Source organism: Corapipo altera, unplaced genomic scaffold (genome assembly GCF_003945725.1).
Source record: "Corapipo altera isolate COAL_440 unplaced genomic scaffold, ASM394572v1 75, whole genome shotgun sequence".
In the NCBI taxonomy this organism is placed as follows: Eukaryota; Metazoa; Chordata; class Aves; order Passeriformes; family Pipridae; genus Corapipo; species Corapipo altera.
The window spans coordinates 14041967-14065275 of record NW_020884887.1 but is presented as its reverse complement, the minus strand read 5'-3'; the positions used below and the strand labels follow the sequence as shown (position 1 = coordinate 14065275).

At 44.3% G+C, this 23309-nt stretch overlaps 2 protein-coding genes across 2 annotated transcripts; both read right to left on the bottom strand.

Moving 5' to 3' along the window:
* Positions 1 to 433: 433 nt before the first annotated feature.
* On the bottom strand, positions 434 to 6649 carry CUNH5orf15 (chromosome unknown C5orf15 homolog). Its single transcript, XM_027643281.1, has 3 exons — positions 6460 to 6649; positions 3091 to 3668; positions 434 to 2018 (listed from the first exon to the last, which is right to left on the bottom strand). The coding sequence occupies exons 1-3, from the start codon at positions 6632 to 6634 to the stop codon at positions 1887 to 1889; spliced, it is 885 nt and encodes a 294-aa protein (XP_027499082.1). The 5' UTR covers positions 6635 to 6649; the 3' UTR covers positions 434 to 1886.
* Positions 6650 to 8093: 1444 nt separating this feature from the next.
* VDAC1 (voltage dependent anion channel 1) lies at positions 8094 to 23194 on the bottom strand. Its single transcript, XM_027643283.1, has 9 exons — positions 23177 to 23194; positions 17002 to 17074; positions 16422 to 16471; positions 16006 to 16158; positions 15863 to 15915; positions 13544 to 13771; positions 10437 to 10587; positions 9901 to 9958; positions 8094 to 9077 (listed from the first exon to the last, which is right to left on the bottom strand). Exons 2-9 carry the CDS (start codon positions 17066 to 17068, stop codon positions 8986 to 8988), a joined length of 852 nt encoding a protein of 283 aa, XP_027499084.1. The 5' UTR covers positions 17069 to 17074; positions 23177 to 23194; the 3' UTR covers positions 8094 to 8985.
* Between the last annotated feature and the right edge of the window lie 115 nt (positions 23195 to 23309).

The following is a 23309-nucleotide window of genomic DNA, read 5'->3' as shown; positions in this document are numbered from 1 at the left end:
TTTATGAATGTTATTCAAGGAGAAAGCTCCTGAACTTCTTGGGTGCAAAAAACATTAGTCAACTCCTCAAATTCCAATATTTAAACATCCTAAAGGAGCTTTTTGCAAAGTAACCTTTCCCTTTGGATCTTGACCACAGCAGGATTACTTCAAAGCAGGGATGTTCAGGTAAGAATTTCAAGTATCTTCCACAAGAATTATTAATTATACAACTTAGGTTAAAAAATTGCATGTTAAAGAACTTATTAACTCCTGTAGCTTCAAAGATTTCATTTAAACCTTGATACACACCATTTAACAGATGCATAAAACAAACCTGCACACACCCAGTTTGGATAACAGAAAAGATGGTTTTGAACTGGTTTCCAATTCCAAGCATTATCACAAGGTACTGTATAAAAGGAGCAAAATAGTTAAGATAAAAAACACAAGCTCATTATTGTCATTTATTTTAAAAACCTTATTCAAAATATTAAGTGATACAAGTCCAAATATGATAAAAATTACTGCGAGAAAAGAGTTTTGGGATATTTTGTTTGTGCTTTACTTCCTGTAGTTATGAAAAGAATGCATTAACAGTAGGATTTAGAACTTTTAGCACTTCATTCCTAAGACAGTATCATGCCTTCAGACTCCTCATGCCATCAGCTGTGAAGGTGATTTTTTTCCCAAATGTTACATAACTACTTGAATACCAAGTCATTAATTATGGGTTCTGATTCCCTGTTATTTACATATTTCTCAGGTTGAAAACTAAATCACAAACAGAATGTACAGAAAACTAAAATTTTATATTTTACAACCCATAAAACCATAAATAATGGAAGTACAAAAGACAAAGTAAAAAAAAAAAAATAAAAATCAAAAAAACTACTGTACCAGTAACTTGATTTACACTAATGCATAAATGTTTGTCAAAAATGAGAGTGCACTGGCAGCCCACACACTTTTACTCTCACCTGTCTGTTACCTGGGTCAGAAGAACAACCAAATAAATTATTCTTACAGTTTCAGGCCTCTCCCAATTATAATATAAGCACATAACCATTTCCCAACTGTCTTAAAATTCAACAGAAAGCTTCTGATGTATAGAAAGCCTGTCAACTATCTATATTTTAGTAGGATTATTCAACAAGGCTTATTTTCCACTCATTAATTACAAAGACAATGAAACAGTTATAAATACCATTAGAGAAAAAAAATGGGACAGTCAGGAAGCTTCATACCTTCACAAACACCTTGAGCATTTTAAGGAAATATATGGTATAAAACTTCTGAATAAAATAGGTTACACATCATTATTTTTAAATTATTACTGCATGAACACATACGGAAATTATTAAATGGCCATTCTAGCTATTTTGCCTAAAACAGGATCAAATTATGCAACAAGGAAACAGAAACAGAAAAAAAAAAGAAGATAAAAGATTTGCAGCATCAGGATTTAAGCATAGAAAAAAGTAATTATGTTTTAAGTTTGCAATACAGTGGGATTTATGAGCCATATAAGTGAAGAGCAAAGAGATCATTAATTTGATTTAGTGATGCCAAAGTCATTAATTTATTAGACTTAAAATATTTTATGCTTATTTTTTTTGTAATACGACTATTAAGACTGCTCCAGACAGAAGGGATGATGCTTAATGAATGGAAAGAGCACTAATTTATTAAACTCTGCATCTTTATAGTTGATATAAAACCCGACCAAAGTAGCAAACAGATGTGTCATGCCCTTGATCTTCCATGAGATTTAATCTCCAAAACATCCAGGTCACAGAGAGTACCTCTCATTTCTGTACAAGCAGCTTATTTGGGATACCTGAATATCATTACATGAGTGGGCAGGCAAAGAGTGATAAGTTCAGCAGACCCAAAGCACAGTGCTCTCAGAACACGTAGTCGTTGGTTATTTTGAGGGAAGGCATGGCTTCGTTCACGTTCTGGTCCAAGCGATGATACTCCACCGTCCGAGAGCACAGCCCGTCCCTCCAGCGCCGGCTCTGCACCAGCAGGAACAGCTGAAACCCAAATCACACAGTCAGATCTGCTCTCGGAACAGTGAGGGGATCAGTGGCACCAGGGTTAACAAGGCCAAGGGCAGGGTTCTGCACTTTGGCCACAACAACCCCCTGCAGCTCCAGGCTGGGCGCAGAGGGGCTGGAGAGCAGCCAGGCAGGAAGGGAGCTGGCAGGACTGACTGACAGCACCTCAACAGGAGCCAGAGTGCCCAGGTGGGCAAGAAGGCCAGTGGATCCTGGCCTGGATCAGGGACAGTGTGGCAGCAGGAGCAGAGAAGTGATTCTGCCCCTGGACTCAGCACTGGTGAGGCCACCCCTGGAGTGCTGTGTCCAGCTCTGGAGCTACACATGTAGCTTTACTAAAAGATTTCCCCTCAGTTCAGTAAGGGCATGGAGGGGCTGGAGCAGGTCCAGAGAAGAGCAACGAGGCTGGGAAGGGTCTGGAGCTGCTTCTAGGAGGAGCAGCTGAGGGAGCTGGTGCAACAGAAGCAGCACTGGTGTGATGTGATAAACTGTTTCAGTTTCCTGAAAACAGTATCTCTGATCTTCTCTATGTAAAACTGGAAGCAGTGTTACACATTTCCTAGAAGTTTGTATTTAAGCCCTCATAATATTTATGATATAAAGACCACCTTAAAGTGAACAATTATTAGAAGGATTATCACAGTCATAACATGAACGTTCCCACACCACTAAGGATTAAACCTTCCTTAATTTGCTGTTTAGAATCCTGTGCAGAAACAAAATCAGTTAATTGTTCACCTTCACTTGACTTGGCTCAGGTCTCCTTTATAAAACTCATGTTGTGCACTGCCAGTGTCCATTACTGAACTGATTCATTACTGATGTTATCAATTAACTCATTTTCTAATTGAAAGTGTTTGAGTTCATTTTCATTGTGCTTATAAAATGAGAATAACAATATGCATATTAGTATCACTACAAGACTTAAGTGGACAAATATTTCATTCTCCAAAAAGAAAAGTTCCTCTTATTAAAAAGGTGAACCAGGCAATGCAACCTCATTTTAAATACTCCAGCTGCTTCTCTCAACCTTTCAGAGCGCACCTACCTTCCTCTTATTGTGATAGGTGACATAAACAACGGCTACTAAGAAGGCAACTACAACCAGATGAAAAAAGAAATGGCTGTCCTCTTCTTCTTCCAACCCTGAGACAGAAACACCTTTTATCTTCTCATCCAGGGTCTTGATCTCCTCGTTGTAATTGCTGATGGTGTCGGAGTCGTCGTCTTCCGGCATCTCCAGGTCTGGGTTGTACCTGGAAATCGGTGTCATCTCGTAGGGACCATAATCATCTCCATCTGACTCCAGAGTTTCTTTTATGATGGGTGGGGAACTATTTAGTGTATCTTTCAAATCTGTTAGAAGATCCTCGTCCTCAATTTTAGTATCTTCAGAAGCATCAATTGGAGATACTGGACTAGCAGGGAGAACAGATGAGGAAGAGTCACCTTTTGCTGTAGGTGCCTTTCCTGCAGTCACTGAACTGATTTTGGCTGTTGTTGGGATTGCCTTTTTTGTTGAGGTTAGGCTCTGCAAGCTGTCTGTCAAATTTTGGGATCTGCTCAGTGTTTCATTCTCACTTTTAGAAGAAATATTTCTCAGAAGCGTCTCCGCGTTCACAGGATCTGAGAAAAGGATGAGAACCAGTCAATATTAAGCACCAGGCAGTAACTTCTGCAGTACCCACCATTGCCACAGATTTCCTTTACAGGCAAGAAATCATATGTCACATTGCAAACTTGCTAACAGTCATATGCAGAAACACATTTCCTGTACTTTGGCAACTTCCTAAGTCTTGAGCAGGAGAGGAGTTAAAGCTTGGAAGCACATGCTTTCTAGACTAGTATGCCAAAGTGTCCCTAAAAAATTCAGCATGCATGTTTTCCAGGCATAAGAACTTCAAAGACATGTCATCCCTCCCTCTGGGGATTTATGATGTCTTGTAGATTCACACACAATTAGTATTTTCTCCATCATCAAATTCCTTCTCCCACAGAGGAAGCTGAGCTCTACAGAGGAAGATTTTCTCAGCAAAGCTTTTCCTGCAGTTAAAAGTTTTTAATCTCTCACCAGCGCATATTTTACCAGCAAAAATGAGAACATGCTGTGAAGTCCCCTTCAGTCAGGACACAAGGTCACAGCACCTCTTCCCAGGCACTAATTTTTATTGAATTTACAGCTACTGAAAAAGATTTCCAACCTTTTGTTAACTGAAATGGAACCACTGAACCACAGGTTAAAAACAAAGCCAAAGAAAGGACAATCTGACTGCCCATGCTCCTGGAGGAAAGGCTTTTGTTGGCAGCAATTATTCTAATGAAATAAGTCAGCAAGAGTAACAGTCACCCTCAGGCAAACTCAGCATCTCTCCAATGCTGGGATGGTTTTGCAGAACTCCCTAAGAAACAAGGTGAGCATTAAAACCACGTTCAGAGCCCATCCTCCCTTTTCTCTATCCAAAGGAAGGTAAAAACAGATGCAGAGGGAGTTTATAAAGAGCCAGTGTTTTTTTTTAAATCTAAAAAGTAGCAAACTATTCATGTTTACAGCACGTCACTTCCAGAGGTACCTGGAAAAATGCAGACCACATTTTAGACTTTCAGCACACATCAGCACTGGAACAGGGGAACCACACCTGCCCTGTATCTTGGCATGCCAAACTATTTCTTCGTTTTAAAAAAGTAACAATACTTTCTTTAAGCACTCCCAAGGCCCACTGGGAAGTTAGGGACTCTAAAAATGAAGCATTCAACCAACTGCCTGTGCCAGGTTACTCCCAAGTAAAATATTACAGAGGGGACACTGAATCATGTTATTCATGAAATGTATATTTACTGAGATCAGTTACAACAGAGCTCTTGTTTACAGGGCACACCTCTGCAGTGGGAATTACTCTTTAACCAACTCAAACACAGCAGACTCCACTCATCCCACGTGAACTGGACATCACGGTGCCTCTGCTGAGGTTCAAGGGCAACTGTTTTACAGTCAACACACTTGTTGTTGAGAAAACTACTGCTCTGAATTATATTAACATTACCTTGTTCAGATCTTGTACAGGACAACTTTAGGGAATTTTGATTTCCCCTCAGGAGTCAGGTCAGCTAATTGCATACATGGAGATAAATATGAGGAAATGCAGCTGCAACAGTTATATTAATTTTTATTTATAGCTAGTTGGCAGGTCAACCTTACTGCTCCCCTCAGACAGACAAAAAGTGTTAGAGAGCTAAATAATAATAGCTAAACTGTTTGAAATACAAACAAGCATATTTTCCCTATAAAATTATGCTGCTTACACTTCAAATTATTCTTAAACTCATTTCAACATCAAAGTTTTAGAAGGATATATGCTTAAATGCAAGGGACTCCCACCAGCCAATGCTTCAGACCGGCTTCAGACTGGGAGATACTTTCCTATTGTTCCTAAAACACGAGGGGTTTTATTTTAATTGCAGCAGGAAGTTTAGCAACTCAACCACAGCTGATTTATGAAATCTACCCAAAACTATTTGGCATTATAAACGGTGGCTGCACTGTTTACAGTTACACAACACAGTCAGGTGGTGTTACAGCAGTGCCTGGACTCCAGAGATGCCTCAGAAACAGATATTTATGTTCAGTCCTGGTGACAGAATTAGCAACACAGCCCTCTTAGTAAACACCACACATAAGAAACATGTGATGGTTAAAATGCCCTTCCAGGAGAACTGCTTTTAGAAAGCAAATTATATCATGATTTCTGAAATTGAAAATTCTTGTTTTCCTACACGTTTCTGTCCCAAATTCTTCCTGCCAACCCATCAGACCAGGTGAGGGGCAGCACAAAGAGCTGGCGTGGATATTCCCACTGACAGGCACAGAGGGAACTGAGCGCTCAAAAAGCTCCCTTCATTTCCTTCAATAATTCCTTTCTCCTCACTGTCCAGCCAATACTCCACCTAAAACAAAGAGAAACCCGCTGCACGTGTGTGCATTTCTTACCAGCCCTGGGTTACAGCTGGGCTGAAGAGGAAGGATGGAAACAGACTGAACTTGGAGCCAACTTGTAAAGTAACATAAGCTTAATTTCGCGGGAAGAGGGAGGCTAAACCCAGGCACAGAACTAGAGTACTTAGAACAAAGTACCAAGTCCGATGAGTGAAGTCACCACCCGAACTGCTCCAACCACCCAAACCGCTCCCGCAGCACCACGAGCGGAGCGCACCCGGCTGGGCCTCCCGATCCCCGCCCGAGCAATGCCCGTCCCCAGCGCAGCCCCCAGCGCTCGCTGCCCCGACCGAGGCCGGCTCCGGGGCCGGTGTCCCCAAGGCACAAGCCGCGCAGGCCGAGGCCGCACGGGCCCCACCGGAGAGCGCCGGGCAGGGCACCCCCGCAGCCCCACAGCCATCCCTCCAGCCGCCCCCCCGGGCTCACCGCGGGGTTCCTGCCCTCGGGGTTCCTGCCCGCGGGCCGCCAGGGCCCAGCCGAGCAGCAGCGCCAGGCCGAGGGCGCGGCCCGCCCGCTCCCGCCGCTCGCCGCCGCCCGCCGCCATCTTGGGCCGCTCCGCGGACGTGGCGGAGGCACCGCCCACGGGGAGGTGGCCGCGCATGCGCACGGGGGGGGGAAGCGGGGAGGGCGGGGGGTGAGGGGGCGCGGGGCGGGAGTCACCGAACCGCCGGGTTATGGAAGGGTGGGGGTGTGGAATGGTCACAGAGCCCTGGGATCGAGGGGTCACCGAGGGTGGGAGACACTCCTGAGGTCGTCCAGTCCAACCGTCCACCCGGCACCGCCACTGTCACCCCTAAACCACTGAACCGCATCGCCCAGCGCCACATCTCAAACACCTCCAGGGGATGGTGACCCCACCGCCCCCCTGGGCCGCCCTTCAGTGTCTGACCACCCCAACAGGCAGAACTTTCTAATATTTCACCTGAACCTCCCTGTCTCAGTTTAAGGCCGTTTCCTCTGGTGCTCTCACAGCAGCACAGCCCCGTCCCACCTCCCTGCACCCTCCTGGCCAGTGGTTGCCCAGATGGCCCAGCACGGCGAGCGGTGTTGGAGCTGCCAGGGCCCTCCAAGCTGTGAGCGAGACAAATCCATGGAAGAAAATAGGGAATTTCCTTCACCTGCCTTCTGATGGAGGTTGATGTGAGGGGTTGGACACCCACACCCACACACAGGGAGGTGCCCACCGGCCTCCTGTCCAGGCTTTGTGCTGTGGCGCTCATGGAATGCTTTATGCAAAATTGGATAGATCTATAGAAAATCAAGCTTTCCTGTTCTCATCCCTGGTCGGGTATGCCATGCCCTGAGAGAAGGCTTGAAGCTGGTCACAGGAGAAAAAAACACCAAAGCAGATGCCTCAAGGATGAGAAAATCAAGAGGAAGGAGCCCAAAGGCTTATGGGGATGCCAAGAGAACAGGGGACATGCACAGCACACGGGAATGTAAATAAATATTGAGCATTTGCCATGTCACTGTGAGCTGTTTGCACGTGGTTCATTTTGATGGGTGAAGTCTGGAAGAGGACCACTTCTCCCAGGAGTGCTGGGAAAAGCATGTGAGATAGGAAACACTCAGGAACGGCTGGTGGTAAGAGGGAAACAGCCAGTGTTGCCCAGTTTGTGGCTCTGCAGCCTCACATTGTTGCAATGCCATTGCCTCACCAGGCACATCCTCCTGTACTACAGCTCTTGCCATCTGCAGCCACCCACAGGAATGGCTTACCCACGAAAAAATACAAAATATTACTGAAAAGCCACTGAAGTTGATCCCAGCTCATAACTGTCCATTGTTCACACTTACTTGTTTACAGAAAGGTAATTCAGCTTACTGGATTCTGCAATGGAAGACAAGTGATGTTATCTTGTTTTATCCATGAGCTAAACACGTGCATATGTGCAGTTGCCAGAGCTCAGTGAGCAGTAAGAACAGTGCCACGTCTGGAACTTAAATCTAGTAAGTATTTTTGTTTCATGTGGTACAAAATATGCTCCAAGACATTGTCAGTCTGCCCCTGGACCACAAATTTAGATGAAACTGTTTTCACAATTAATATAAAGATGAAGTAAAAGGTGACATTTCAATATTTTATTCAAGTCAAGTTTGGGTTTTTTATCCATTTTTAGTAGTGTCAAGTACAGCATTTTGGGGTCTAGTTCCACACAAAATGGAAGACTCTCTAAAAATGTACCCATTTAGTTGCTAAAAAAAAGTGGTAATAAAACAAAACTTCCCATTTTAGATTTAAGTGATGCAACTGTGTGATTGCAGTCGCAAAGACTCTTCCCTGATTCTGTCTGTTTTTTACAAGCTCTCCGGTCAGTGCAAGGGGAAGGAACCACAACACAGGACAGGCAGCGTTGGCTGAGTCACATCAAACCTCCTCCGCGACGGGACTTGGACAAGGCGGACAACCTAAAGCATTCTGGAGACAGCTGGAGGTGGGGGGGGAGGTAACCAAATAAGACAAACCATTCATGGAATACAGAGCTAAAAAAAAAAAATAAAATAAAATCTTAAAATCCCTTTTTCAGACAAGTTTGCACATTCCCCCGTCAGTTGAAACCTCAAGCGTCGGAACGTTTTGCTCACGGAATTAACAGTACAACGGAGTGGGCTGCATGGAAATCCTCAGGGTTTACACCACTTTAACACATTCCTTGTGCCATCAGTATGTTAGCAGAGGTAATCAATGCCTTCCTCCTTCCTATCACGTGGCAGCTGACACATGTGATGAGCAATTACATAAAGAAAAAAAGCCTGGAATTAGGATTTTTTTTTACGCTTTTTGTCTCCACTTCTTTAACAACATCATTTTTAAAGCTTAGCTGTCTTTAACCAGGACTAGCAGGACTGATACGTAGCAATACTCGCACCCCAGACAAAACATTGAAAGGTACACTATATTCTGAAGGTAGCTATGCTGTATTTTCAGATTAGCAATTGTGGAATCACTCCTTATGCTTCGAATTCCAGTCCTAGACCAAGTTTGTGACCACCTGCGTTGACGTTCTTGCCATCTAACAAAGCTGACAATGTCAGTTTGATACCTGCAAAACAGAGAAAAGTGAGAGAAAAGTCAACTTAAAACTTGGACTGAGCTTTAGGTTCGGTGTCTGTGCTACTGCTTTAATTTATTGGGTAGCCAGGTTAATGGCATTTGGCAGCTGGCCTTGTAAGGGCTGGGCATTTTACAGCAACCTGCAGATAAGAAATCTTTCTGAGTTATGAAATTTATAATAAACCATGATGATGGATTCTGCTTTTTATCACTCCGGGTAATTAAAGCTCTGAGTCAATTCGCTGCTGCAGGTCTACTGATTAATCTAATTTGAGAGTCTAGTATTATGAAAAATTGGGACCTTGAAACATATCCACCTTTCTAAACCACTTTAAAATCTAGGTATGAAAAAGCCCAAGCCCTGTCTGCTGTAATATCTCATGTCAATCTGCTCAGTATTCTGGCAGCAGATTTATTAGACTACATTAAAACCAATTTCACAGCAGTAAGATTGTCCTCTTCCTGGGCCAGGGGACCTTGAGAAAGTCACATTTTCAAGCAAAATAAACTCAGTAATAAGAAGCCTCTGAAAGTATTAAAAATGTGTTTACTTATCTGTGACACAACTAATTATATTTTGTATCAACATAAAAGAGTATCTGACTGGGCAGTGGACCATGGTCTCTAATAATTCTGCTTCCAACAGGCATCCAAAATTAACAGAGCAGTCCCTAGAAAGGTTCATCCCTGGCTTGCCAAGCACAACAGCAATCTTACAAAACCCACCACATTTTGTCACCAAAAAAACTTCTGGTATTTCAAGACTAAAATATCACTTTATTGATTCTGATTTTTTTTCTGGCTAGACCTACCTGGCTTTAAAGTCTGAGTGTATCCTAACCCGATGAGACTGGAGTTGTTCACTTTAGCCTTCAAGGGAAAAAAAAATACAGCATTATTTAGTAATAAGTAATAAATTCAGTAAATAATTTAGTAGCTTTCTTCAAAGTCCTTCACGCTTGAAAATTAAGCAACATCTATTAAGCAGGTAAAGGATTTCAAGTTTTAAATCCCTAAAAATCTAGAGATAATTTTGCCATAACTTAAGCCCCCAATCTCAAAGTATCTACAGTCACTGGAGAAAACACTGGTTTTTATTGACATAGCTTTTCATTTTTTCCAGACTGACATGAAAACATTCTCAAAACAGTGCCCAATAACAGGAGCAAACACTCTGTGTGCCTTTAAGGAAAATCCAATCGCTGTGCTCTCAGGCTGCCAAAGCCAAGGCAAACAGATCCACGTGCCAATTCCACAGCAAAGGACTGCATCCAGAGCGTGCTCTGCTGATGGAAAGGTTGCTTCACTTACTTCCAAAAGCTTCTAAATGTGCATGCACAGGACTCACAGAAAAAGAGGCATCTGGGTCAATCTGATACTTGGCGGCAATTCCGAAGCGAGTGTTGCTATTCCCGGCTGTCCAGGCCAGATTCACGGCTGTTTCCAGTTTATCATTCACCTTCTGGTAAATGGAGCCACCAAATTCCGTCCCATCGTTCCTGGAAGGAAAATGCACGGGTGTGGTTTTGAACGGCAACGCAAAACAATCAGCTTTTATTTCTCCAGTAAGATCTCTGTTTGCACAACATCCCCTCACACCTCATTAAGTATGACCCATAACAGCTAAGATAGAGACATTAGGCCAGATTGGTTATGAAGTTATTTTTAGATGCTTTAATTCAGTGAAGATTACTACATTTCAGCAACTTCTGACACTGAAAAAAAAAACCAGGACAAACTATCAAAAATCAGACCAGTGATGACAGCTTCCAATTTTCCCTTCCCCGCAATGGGAGTCTTTGTAGTAAAGAGATTTATTTTTCCCTGCATGTGTCTGAAATAATTACTTTCCCTTTGAATGTCTCCCTCGTGTCCTGAGAGGGAGTCACAGAGCCTGAGTCATCCCCAAACTGCCGTGTCAGCACTTTTACCAGACACAGAGGAACTGTATCAGAAGGGAAGATGCCAATTTAATGTCCGACTCTGTTGGCTTTTGCAAATGAATTCCATTTGCAACATTCCTGATGGTACATCTGTGCTGTAGTCTCTGGACTAGAAATGGAAATGGAACTAATTTTGCTTTGCAGAGAGCACTGGCCCAGAGCTGAATGATGAGCAGCATAACTTCCAATTGCTACTGCCACCAGTGTCATACAGGGAATAAAGTGTGGCAAATAAAAGGCAAAACGTCAGAGCATGCAGAGCATAAAAACAAGAGCCAAAGACTTGTAAAGGCCTCGCACTCCTTGTAAACCAGTGAGCATCTGAATTTCCATTTTCACTCGTTTTCTTAAGAGAGGATACAAACATATTGCAGAGAACGGGCTTTAAACCCCAGGAAGACCTCTGCAAATAAAGCAATTATGATTAAGTGTGAAATAATCTGGTTCCAACTATTACAGTATACCAGACCTTTAGGGATTAAAAACAGGGTAGATTTAGAATCCTTTCCCTTTTCCCCCTTTGGCCTGATGTTCCTTAGCTCATACCAGTTGCCCAAACAGTAGTGATACACCTATTTAAAAGTTCAAGCAATAGCAGCAGCCTTTTAAGTTGTTAGAGCAATTCTTCCAGAAAAACACTACAATACTTACTTCAGATAAGACTGAAGCTCACATTAACTGCATGTGCTTGGCTCTCAAGAAAAGGAAGGATTTAAAAAGGACTGAGGAGAGCTGGTTATACAGGCAGATTTTGTGCAAGGTTCCCACACAGCTCTGTCTTGACCTGCAACATTAGGGGGGGGCGGTCTGAGCTATGCTTAAAAGATGAGGAAAGTCATTTTAAAACTAGAAATTATCCAGCCCTACCTCCTTTAAGTTATTATTATTAATAATAATAAAGTCAAACCTCCTTTTAACACTGATAGTAATAACAGCACATTTCAGATGTAGATTACAAAAACATTAGCCCCCTATGAAAATTCATATATTAAGGCACCCTTAAGGAAAGTAACTTGCTAAAGTCCTCAGCTGGTCTGTGTAATGCCAGGAACAAAAAACAATGGTTCAAGCCCCACCTTGTTAAATTATCAGCTCTGCCACAGCATCCCTGTGAAACACTGACCTGTGCAGATATAACAACTGAGCAGGGCAGTGAGGGGAGTCCCACACACAACTCTTTCTGCCGTTATATAAAAGCTCTGACACATTTCAAAGTTGGAACACATCAAACACCCAACTAACCTGTTATTAACAATAAATGGGATTTCTACTCATATCACACATTTGTGGTTTGGTACAGTAACAGCAACCTGAGAAACAGACCCTCAGGAATTCAAGAAGCAGTCAGATCTGAGCCCCTGCTGGTGTTATAAAGTGATTTTCTGCTGTTGTTCTAATTAACAGTAATAATAATCACAGCATTTTATAGCAAAAGCCAATAATACAATGTTTGGAACTGCTACAGCATAACAGAGAGTCATTGTGCTTGAAGGAATAACTCCTAACTCCTGAGTGAAGGGGACCCCACGGATTGTTTTGATGAAAAGTCCTCTGCCCACATTTTTGTGCTCTGGCAACCCTTCAAACACCCTGTCTGGGCTGTGGGGGTTCGACTGTTCCGAAAGGCAGCGGGGGCTTCCTGAACCACATCTCTGCAAAGCAGCAGGAGACAGAACAGAAGGCCTTTGAAGCAGCAGCTCCAGGAAGGCAGAACAGTTGTTCAGCCCCCAGATGGAAACAGCCTGGAATAGCTCTGCTACATGCAAAATATCCAATTACCCAAGGGCACAGAAAGGGGGGGCTGGGAGAATGGATTAGGGATTGCCTAATCTTAAAAACCTGTCTTCCCCAAAGTCATAAATTGCTTTTTTAAGAGGAACAGGAGACAGAGAAATTAAGGTTTTCACGGAATTTGGTTCTGGTTTCCCACTGTTGATACGTTCAGAAAGCACAAATGCCTGAGTAAATAGATTATTACCAAATAATACCAAAATACCTTTTACACCACATCACTTCCAGAACTAAAACAAACCCAGTCCATGTCTCTTCCAGTAACTCCCTTTTGCCTGCTCTTGTTCATCCTGTGATTAACTCTTCCAGCTACAGATCAAGCCACTGTTTTGTTTGATGTTGACAGGTGCAAAAGGAAAGCACTGCTTTTATTTCAGCTTTCACAAAGAGTATCTTTATTATATTGTTTTTATTACTATATATCTTATTATATTGCTTTATTATTCTGCTAACAGATTCTAATAATCCTTATCTGTTAGACAGACACACACTGGACTCTAGGGTGCTCTGTGAGTTCCAATTCCTTCCATCATGCACTCCCTCACCCACAAAAGAAAAGTTAATACAGCTAAAAAAAAATGCAGCTTGACATCCTTAATGAAGACCCAGTTTCAAATCCACCATCCCCTGGTTCTCCATTGCTGACCCTCCATCCCTGTCACTGTCCTGGCAGCAGAATCCCTCCAAATTCCTTTTTCATGCCTGTCTGGCCAATACTTACACGTTAGTATGAAGCTGGAACTCATCAGTCTTATAGCCAACAGCAAAGTTGCTCTGGGTTACTCTCGACTTGGCTGTCTCAAAGGTCATTTGGTAGCCTGCCAGCCACCCCTCGTAGCCCAGCACGAGGGCTCCGCGTATCGAAGGACCCGCGATATCAAAATCCATGTCACAGCCCAGGTTGATGTGCTCCCTCTTGTATCCTGACTTAATTTTAGCGCTCTTTTTCCTGAAGAGGGGAGAAAGAATCTCTTATTTTTGGAAAGGCACGCTTGTAGGCAGCAATCCCATCAAATCACTTCCTTTAGCTGGGTGTAATAGTTTCTGAGGACAACGCGTACACCCCTGGAGAGCCACACGGCACCTCACCTTCCTGCCTTCCACCTTTGCAAAACCCTAATTCAGCTACAGGGAATTACTGGCAACTGAGCAATAAAATGCAGCGTGGTGCCCCAGAAAGCACTCCTGGGCTCTGCTCTGAAAAGCAGCAGCACACAGGTGGGAGGTGACAAAAACAAATCCTCACCTCCAACTGATCTGATGGGTTTGGAAGTTTGGCAGATGCAGGGATGGAAGGGAAACTGCAGCAGTTTACAGGTTTGCCACCAAAAGTTCATAGTAGTTGGCCTGTCCCAAACAAACAACTTTTAGGCAATCCTAGTGATTTGATAATTTTATTTACAGTGATAGACATCAAGGAATCACTACTTTGGCTGCAGTTTCCTCCTGTTTCAGTGGCTCTGACACCCCAATTTCTCCTTAGGGTGCTTTATGAAGTTTAATGGTTAAAGCCACCAGAAAGCTGCCAGGTTAATGCAGAAATAAACTTTCCTGAGTCACCTGTTTCTTTTTATACTATTGGCCAGAACAGTGTTTTCTCATGTGTCTTTAGGGTGATTTGCATCAAGGGTGCAGACCCTCACAAGGCAAGAGAGTTACATCTAATATATTCAGCTACTCTTATTTAAGATTTTTTGCTTCTCTTTTTACAAGTGTCTTCTGCCTTTGACCAAATTTTTACTGAAATCTTTCTGGAAAAATCAGACTAATATGAAATTTCAAATCAAGCTTTCATGCCAGCTAGCAAAAGCAATCTCCAGACACTGTATCAGTGCTGTATCAGACCCACACAGAGACTGCTCTCTGTTTTATCATTATTTCAGGCTCAGGAATTTCTTGTGTTTTGCAGAATCAGAACTAGAGTGAAGGAGTGCCAAAAGCTCTCATCTGCAACTTCTGTACAAGTCAGTGGCACCTCTCCCACCAATGTCAGCAGGGACAGAAGCAAGAACACGGAGCACTCCTAAAAATTACTTTCCCCGTTGAAAGACTCATCACAGTCAGTAACGTGGGAAGGGGAGAAGAGGTCTCATATTCAGACATGATGCATCCCTATAAACCTAAACCAGGTCACACCAGGACGCATTCTCACTCCATTTACTCAAATTTTAGTCCTCTAAGGCAATCCTAACTCAGACACTACAGTGTCTGTGAAGTGCCCAAGAAAGTTACAGAGCTGTAACATCATTCCCATAAACATTTTTTTTTCCTATTTCTTTAAGAATCCTGCAGTTAAATAACTCTAAACAAACAAGATTATTCTGGTTAACAAAAATACCTCGTTAATCTAGAATTAGGAGTGGACTGGAAGCAGGTGACAATGCAGGACACTAAATCTAAAGGACAGGGTGAACCCCCCTGGGACTGTAACCCCCCGTGGCCTGAAGGGCAGCTCTGGGAGGCTGATGTGCAGAGTATTTTGACTCACTGGCAGCACTGCTTGCACCAAGATAATCAGGGGAAAAAAATAAACCAACATGTAGCCCTACAGCTGCTGCTTAATCCCTGTGGCCCACATAAAACATGGCATCCAATCGCCGTGCCAGGAACACCCACCCACCGCCACGGCACGCGGGGCCCGGCAAGAATTCCCAGGATAAATTCAGCCCGGGACAAGAGCCCAGTTCTGTGCCACCCTATTAGAGCTGTGCCCAACTGGCTCCCAGAGCTTGTTAAGCTTTGCATCACAGCTGACTTGGTGGGTGCTTTCATTCAGGCAGCAGCTCATCCTCTGACACGGCCACAAACACACAACGGGAGCACAAACACAACCTTTTCCTCACTCCCCAATTCTGACTATAATTTTCAAGTTACTGCATGTAAAAGTTTGCTTGCTATAGCTGAGGATTAAAAGGGGATAGTTAATGCTAAAAGATGTGCACCATTTCATTATACACAGGCTGATTATCAGCTGTCTCAGTATCTCAGGACAGAGAAATTAAAAATGCCTTTTTGTCACTTCAGCTCACTCACTGCTTACCCAGTGTTAGGAGAGAAGGTGGAGTCAAAGGTCAGCTTCAGGCCCCGTGCAAGCTGAACAGAAAAGAAATTCACTGGTTGGATTTCTAATTAGGGATTGGCATAAGTGAATTTGCAAACTGCATTTTTGGAGCCAAAGCTTACCTGATCTTCCAGAGTGATCTCAGTGCCTAGTGTGTTGTCAGTGTTCCACTTCTCTGTGAACATCAATCCATATTCCACCCATTTGTATTTTGTTTCCAAACTACCACTAACTTTGCTTGTTTCTGAGTTTGCTGAACCTGAGCTTGTAAATTCCTAGAAGGAAAAAACAAAAGATCACATATACAAAATACGTATTTTCCACTAATACACTCAGGTAAATACTTATATATCTAGAACATATTAGTCATTATAATTTGTTAAATATTAGTTCAGATAAATACAAAGGAACTTGCAAAGTTATATGTGAAAAATGGTAAAGGGAGAGAGTAAGGGATGCATATTTATTTTAAAAAGAAATATACAGTAAGCACAACGCTGTTGCAGTGTTTAGGATTTCAGTGTGTTTCCAAACTCACCAGTCCATTTTCAGATCTCGTTTTCAAGTCAAGCTTTATTAACCCAAAACCTAGAAGGTGAGCAAAAAAATGTGAATCATATATATGTTGATTTGAAAAGCACTTCTGATTTATTTCTTTAAAATCCCTTCTAAACCACCTGTGGACTACTGAAGAGCTAAACCCAGGGTACAGTTATCAAATCATGTGTTTTTATGAAGCAGCTTGTACTCATTTCAGATAGCACTTGACTCATAATCCTACTGACCTCAGCAATGTAAGTGGGACCAAATTAGGTAATAATGAATTTATTCATAGTGAGCAGCATTCTGTTCATAATGAAACTTCTGACAGCAGTGACCCTACTCATCGATACAAAGGAACAGCCAAAACACAACACACAATTTTCTCTCAAGACAGACAACAGTCCTATGGGGGACAGGAAGAATTTTGTCAAAAGAAAAGTAAGTTACCCTCCCTTTCCACACAGCAAAGGCAGTGTGAAGCTGTGATGGAAAACTCCGTGGATTCTAATGGAAATCATTGGAATACTTCAATCAGGTAGACAGCAAAAGATCAAACTCATTTTGGCTTTATTTACCATATCCCTTGGTGAAAACATCTCTGGCAGCTTTGCCCAGATCAGCATAAACAGGTGGAACGGCCATTTTCTGGAAGGGAAAAGTGAAGAAATCAAAAAAAGGAAATTACAGTGTACAGAAACTTACTCAATCCATTTAAGTAACGAGAAACTTTAGCCCGTTTCAGCCCCTTTTATTTTGTATCCCCCACTCAGCACTTCAACACAGCCTGAGGAAAGCAGCTCCAGCAAACAGTGTGATTTCAGTTTGCCAGCAGCAGCAATGATTTGCCACTGAGGGTGGGAAACAGGCTGCAGAACAAATATATACTGCAAGAAAAGGAACTGTCTATGCCTCCCCAAAGAGTTAACTGCTGTTCTCTTATCAGTGTAACTGCATGAATGAACAACTTCTGGGGTTTTTTAAACCCTTTTCTTGGAAACGTTTCTCCTGTTTCTCGTAATGGATCTGTGCATTCTGATGGAAAGCAGTAGGGCCCCAGCTCATTCACTCACAGAATGTAAGAACCAGGAGCATCTCCCATCAGGAGCATCTCTCGCCCTCTAATGCAGAACAGCAAATGGGGAACATTTATGGCAGCAAAATCAATAAATGGTCGTTCTTCTCCTTCAGTTTTCTTTGACTTTGCTGTCACTGTTAATGGGTTAAGATGCCTCCTTAGACATTGACCTTTAAGTGTTTTTCTGTGCATCATCTGAGAAAAAATGAGAAAAACTGAGCCTGCAGGGAGGCCACTCGGGCTGGGAGGGCAACCACAACCCCATTTCAGCAGCCAAAGGCGGAGTGGAGCTCTCTGCCAAGGCCCAGCCCAGGGGTGGGGACACGGCAGGGGCAGCTTTCTGAGCTGTGTTTGGTTTGTTAGGGATGCCCACAGTGCCACGGGGATCCACTTTCCCATCTTCAGCAGGCCCTGACATTCCTAGTTCACTGCTCTCCTGAAGGCATCCCATCTTCTCAGCCAATGGGAAAACTGTTCCACCATATACAGAGGAGAAAACAGGATCCTCAGAGAAACCAACCGACCAAATCTCCTTTTTCACCCAAGCACAGTAATTTCTACTCCCTCGTTCAAGCACAGTCATTTCTTCAAGGGAAACAAAAGTCAAGCAATCCGAAATGGTGTACACCTTCTGTCTTCACAGACAGGATTTCCTAATTTTAAAAAGCAAAGGAGATAAATCTTACTTAGGCAGCTAATCCTCTCCACACCAGATGTTGCACTAAAATTCCATTTTCCCAAACTTTTTGGCTATGCAGAATAAGCAGTTCACTACATATGCGTGCTAATACTTAAAACACTGCCTGGCAGTTCTTACTCCAGATTATTCACTGTTAGCAGAAAACTAGTCCTTTAAACCCCAAACAAAGCCACCAGAACACAGAGGTGCTTTAACAGTCTCCCTGGCTGCAGACTGGGATGCAGTTCTTGAGAACATCACCCCAGGAAGATCAGAGAGGGACCTGGAGCAGCCACTCAGTGCCTCAAGCACTCCAGGCAACAAGCTGTTGCCTGTTAAAGCAGGATATTGCTATTGCATAAGGAGGAATCCCTATCCTGGAGGGAACAAAACAGATCTGGTGGCTAAATAAAAGCAGTCTTCTCAGAAAATAAATAAAATTGGATACAAGGGCAAATACTATGATGTAGCTTCAGCTGCACAGACTACGTGGGTGCATGGCACCTCCTTCCAGTTATAGTTCAGTAGTAACGTGCAGCCCCAAATACATAAGCAGCTAAGGAGTTAAAATAAATTTTTTTTAGAAGGTAATTTAAAAAAAATATTATTCCAAAGCAGTTTTAGCTGCTTATATTGGACCTAAACTTTGGGGTTTTTGTGAAAACATGAAATTGAATGTCTATACACAAAACTAGCCTTCAAAAAGAGGGGGGAGGGAAGGGGAGGGAAAAAAAACCCCACAGGCACCAAAAAACCCGAAGTAAATAGTACCAGATTTTGTTGAGCAATTCCTCTGCTCCTCATACAAGTCACTAGAAGCAGATACAATGCCCTGCTTGGAGATCACAGCCCCGAGTCAGGCAGCACTCAGGAGAGGGTTGGCAGGAGTCACTAAGGGCTGTAAGTCTGCAGGAAATGCTCCTGCCCTGCCAGAGCAGCCCAGCACCGTGAGAACCCCCTGATGGTATTTAGTGCCATTTAGCATCATCAAAAATGAAAAATGTTACAAATCCCTCCACTTGAAAAGTCAAATAAGCATTGCTTCAAAAGATAATGGACTGCTCTGCCAGCTGCACCTTGGAATCTCCCAGATCCAATTTCATCAACAGTCCCTCGGAGTCGCTTAGTAAAATCAAAATATTTTCTTGCTAAATGAAGGCTGTGTGGTTGGATCTCCTCAGGTATGTTTTTCCCATATCCAAGCCAGTGAAGCCAAGCTTTGTTCCCTGATGCCTGCGTGTCCCTCCTGGACGTGGCCAGGCTGGCCCAGAACAGTGGGAGACACGGAGAGCTCCACTTAGACAATTACTATAATTAGGGGACAATGCTGAAAGCCAAATCCCTGCCGCTTGTAAGGCAAACCATGGAACACACACAGAGCAAGGTGTTTAAAGCTGCCGAGTGTGGGGCACACTCCGAGCTCTGTACCTGGTGCTTAACCTTGCTGTGGTCAGCGAGAACAAAACAAAAATAGTGACTCCCCTTTGCAGTGGCTAATCAGAAGCCTCTTGTTTAACAGATGGAAAACAAAACTGATTACATCCTGTGCGAGTGCAGGTTGTAAGACAAGCATGCTTAGCAGGGATTCAGACTCTTAAAGGATCAAGGAATGGCCGTGGCCGAGTGCCCTTGCTTTTCACCAGTGCGATCCCTGCACATTAACTCAGATTAGGTTGGGACTGAAATGAATTCATTGCTTTTATCCTTGTCCAACTGTGCAAATAGCTCAGCGTGACGAGGTACCTCGACTCCCCTGCAGAGCAGACCAAGTACACGATCTGTAACATGCTCTAAGTAGGAAAATATTTTGATTTTCTCGAGTAAGAAACACCACAGCACAAGTGATGAGTGAAGAAAACCTGAAGTGAGGAGTCAGCTCCAAGTGCTGCTGTAAGCACACCTCCAGATTTATAACAGCCACAGGGAGAAAACCAGGAGCTCCCCTTGGAGCTGCAGGACCCAAGAGCCAGGCCCAGGGAAGATTTCATTACAGCAGGCCGAATTTGAATATTTTCCAGTGTCACAGATGGCAAAGTTTTCACTCTGTGATGCAGTTCTGGGCAATTAAATCAAATTCAGTCCAACAAGCAGCAAACCCCCAGGGTGCCCTTGGCAAACGTAAGGACTGGCTGCAACCAAAGGAAAACTCAGCTCTGCTTGGTAACTCTTGTACGTGCCCAAGTTAAAGTTTCCCTGCACAGACTTATCAGCTTTGTGATATTTGCATGGGGGAAGGAGCAATCTAAAAATCCAGGATAAAAATAAAATTCATTATAAGAATAAAATTCCCACAAGGACAATGGAAGTCTGTCAGATTCAAGGCTAAGAAAATAAAAAGGTTGCATCTAACCCTACTGCAGCCACATTTTCTCCCAATAAGTTTGAACTCATGTTCCATTTCTCGATGGTAACAGTAGTTCTGAACATTCCATCTCCCTGTCTCCATGAGCAATATCCCTGGAAAGATGTGAACTGCAGAAAAGACACGTAACAGCTGCTGGGGACAGCTGGGAGGGACTGACAGCATTGGGTTAGAGACCAGGCACAGTCTGTCTGCAGGGGGAAAAATGCTCATGAGGGTCTCTTACCTCAAGATTAAAGAATATTAGTCAGTTATGTCCTTCATTAAAGGAAAAATTTGTCCTTGGAATGAAGCAACTTCTAAGTGCCTTCCTGGCCCTGCAGCCTGTGCAGTGCCATTTCCCAACCTGTTGTATCAACAGACCATGAAGGACGGTGCTTTTTGCTCTCAGACAGAACAGGGCCCAGCTCTCCCCACATCCCACAGCAGGCTGGAGTCACCAGCTCCACATGGCACCGGTGTCCCTGTCCCACCACCCGACATCCCAGTCTGCCGGGAGAGCTCGGCACGGGCTCCGCAGTTTGGGTTTTATCATCCAGATCCCAAAATCCCTTCAAGTCATGCCCACAGTCTGCTCCAGATCAGCTTCAGCAGCCTCACAGGGCAGAGATTTAAGCACACACTCACCCATAAACGCATGCACAGTCATGCTGAGGTCAAACATCAAGTTGGGCACATTCACGAGGCTTTTGAGAAGCACGTGGTTTGTAAATACTCTGCGTGATGAGACTCAATATTGAACAACACTTTTTGCCCCAACTTGCTACTGTGCCAACATCATATGCACCATTATGACTCAAAATTTAAGGCTTGGGAGTCCACAATTTCTTTTATGCCAGCATTATAAAGCCCTGCAGCCTCCCTGTGACACTCACAGGATCCCAGCCTTCCTGCTGCAGCTTCGCTTTGGAACTTCATGCACAAAGGAGCAGATTTAAAGCTTGGTTTATGCTCCATGTCTGTAGCCCAATAAACACAGGAGCATAAAGGAGATAAAACCCTTAAAAGCAAATGTAAATATTATTATTTAGGCTATACTAATTATGGAATTACAGAAAGAGACAGCCTGCTCTTAATTGTCTGGGTGTAAATTAAGAATTGCAATGTTATATGGCAACCCCTTATTAAACTGTCACATATAAGTATCAATTAAATGAAGCTGGGGGACGTTGCAGCCTGTTGTAGCTACTGTAGCTACTGAACTGCAAGGGAAGAACACAGGACCACACATCCTACATGTTAAATTAATTCATGTTAACTGTTTCTGTGAAATGCCTGCAGAGGAGGAGAGGAGCAGTGCTGCTGTCCCAGCCCTGTCCCACCCCCTGCGTTCAGGAAGGGACATGTCCCTCACTCACAGCCCTGCTGCAGGAACACCCAGTGCCAGATCAATGGGGGTGACTAATTAAAATGGAATTTTTGTCTTCCAGCACAATATAACAGCTCACACAGAAGAGGAGCACCCGCCACACCAGTGGTTGGGTTTTTCCCATCCTGCAGCAGATGCCAAGCTCAGGAGCGCCTGAGCTGCGTGTCCTGCCTGCATCCCAACACTGCCAGGGCTGGGGACATCCTCCTGCTGCTACAGCAACCAACAGGGATGTCCCCCACACCTTCACACCCCCAAACTCACCCCAAAATGTGGGCAGGAAGAAGAGGTGCAGGCTGTGGATCAACAGAAACCTTTGATGGAGAGTGCTGGGGGAAGGATTATTCCAGAATGTCAATTCAATAGTGCAAAAGCCCATTTTGGAAGGAATTTCAACAAAATTTCATAGGTGAAATGCCGTGAGACAGGTGATTATTCAACCATCCGCTGCATCCAACAAAACAAACTGCAACACACCTCTGATCCTCACTAAACCATCTGACAAACAAGCTGGGATCTGTTTCTGCTGGAATCGCTATAAATATTCCCCAGAGACACAACCCTGCCTTCTTGGTCACCAAGATGAGTCAGCCCCGCTTCATTTTCAGAAAATTTTGTTACTTTTTTTTTTTTTAATTTTTTGCAAATACCCGAAGCCTGAACGAGCCTTTTTTTTTTCCCCCCACCTCCAGCAAGAGTTGGGGGGAGGTGACGAGGGCTGTGACGAGGCAGAATGGAAGGCAGCCGCTGCTGCCGGAGGGGAACAACCGAACCCTCGGGATCCTTAAACTGGCATTATGCCCCCCCCCATCCAGCTGAAGAGCTACAGCCCGGGAACGAGCGGAATAAAACGGATAAAAAAAAGAAAAAAAGGAAAAAAAATAAAAAATCAGTCTGAGTGCTCTCGGCGCGGGGGTTCGGACGCGTTTGCCAAGCAGCACGGCGGACCCCGCAGGAGGAGGTGGGATGTCAGATGCGGCCACCGGCGACCTTTGCTCGCCAGGAACGAGAAGAACCATCCCCGCCTCACAGGGAGCGCCGGGCAGGACCCGCAACCCGCACCCCGCGGGGCATCCCCGCACCGCCAGGCCCGGCCTTATGTAAGGAAACAACCCTCACCGACCCGGAGCTTCGACCCGCTCCGGCTCCCGCACACACGAGCCGGGACATGGCGCCTCTCTCCGCCCGCACCACCCCGGGGAGCGGCCGGGACACCTTCCCACCCACCCACCCACCCTCCCTCAGCCCGGGCCGGCCCTACCTGCCCCCCGCCGCGGCCCCGCCGCGCTCCCCGCTCCGCCTCGGCCTCCTCCGGCCCCGCTGCCCCTGCCCGGCGCCTCCCCGGGCTCTGCGGCGGCCGCGGCTGCTGCGTGACGGCGGGCGGGACCCGCGGGGCGG

Coding starts and splice junctions, on each gene's coding strand:
- CUNH5orf15 (XM_027643281.1), bottom strand. CDS start 6,634: ATGCGCGGCCACCTCCCCGTGGGCGGTGCCTCCGCCACGTCCGCGGAG. Junction 3,669..6,459: donor CCGAGGGCAGGAACCCCGCG/GTGAGCCCGGGG, acceptor TCCTTTTCTCAG/ATCCTGTGAACGCGGAGACG. Junction 2,019..3,090: donor CCTATCACAATAAGAGGAAG/GTAGGTGCGCTC, acceptor TTTGGGTTTCAG/CTGTTCCTGCTGGTGCAGAG.
- VDAC1 (XM_027643283.1), bottom strand. CDS start 17,068: ATGGCCGTTCCACCTGTTTATGCTGATCTGGGCAAAGCTGCCAGAGAT. Junction 15,916..16,005: donor AGATCACTCTGGAAGATCAG/GTAAGCTTTGGC, acceptor TTTTCTGTTCAG/CTTGCACGGGGCCTGAAGCT. Junction 9,078..9,900: donor CACTCAGACTTTAAAGCCAG/GTAGGTCTAGCC, acceptor TCTGTTTTGCAG/GTATCAAACTGACATTGTCA.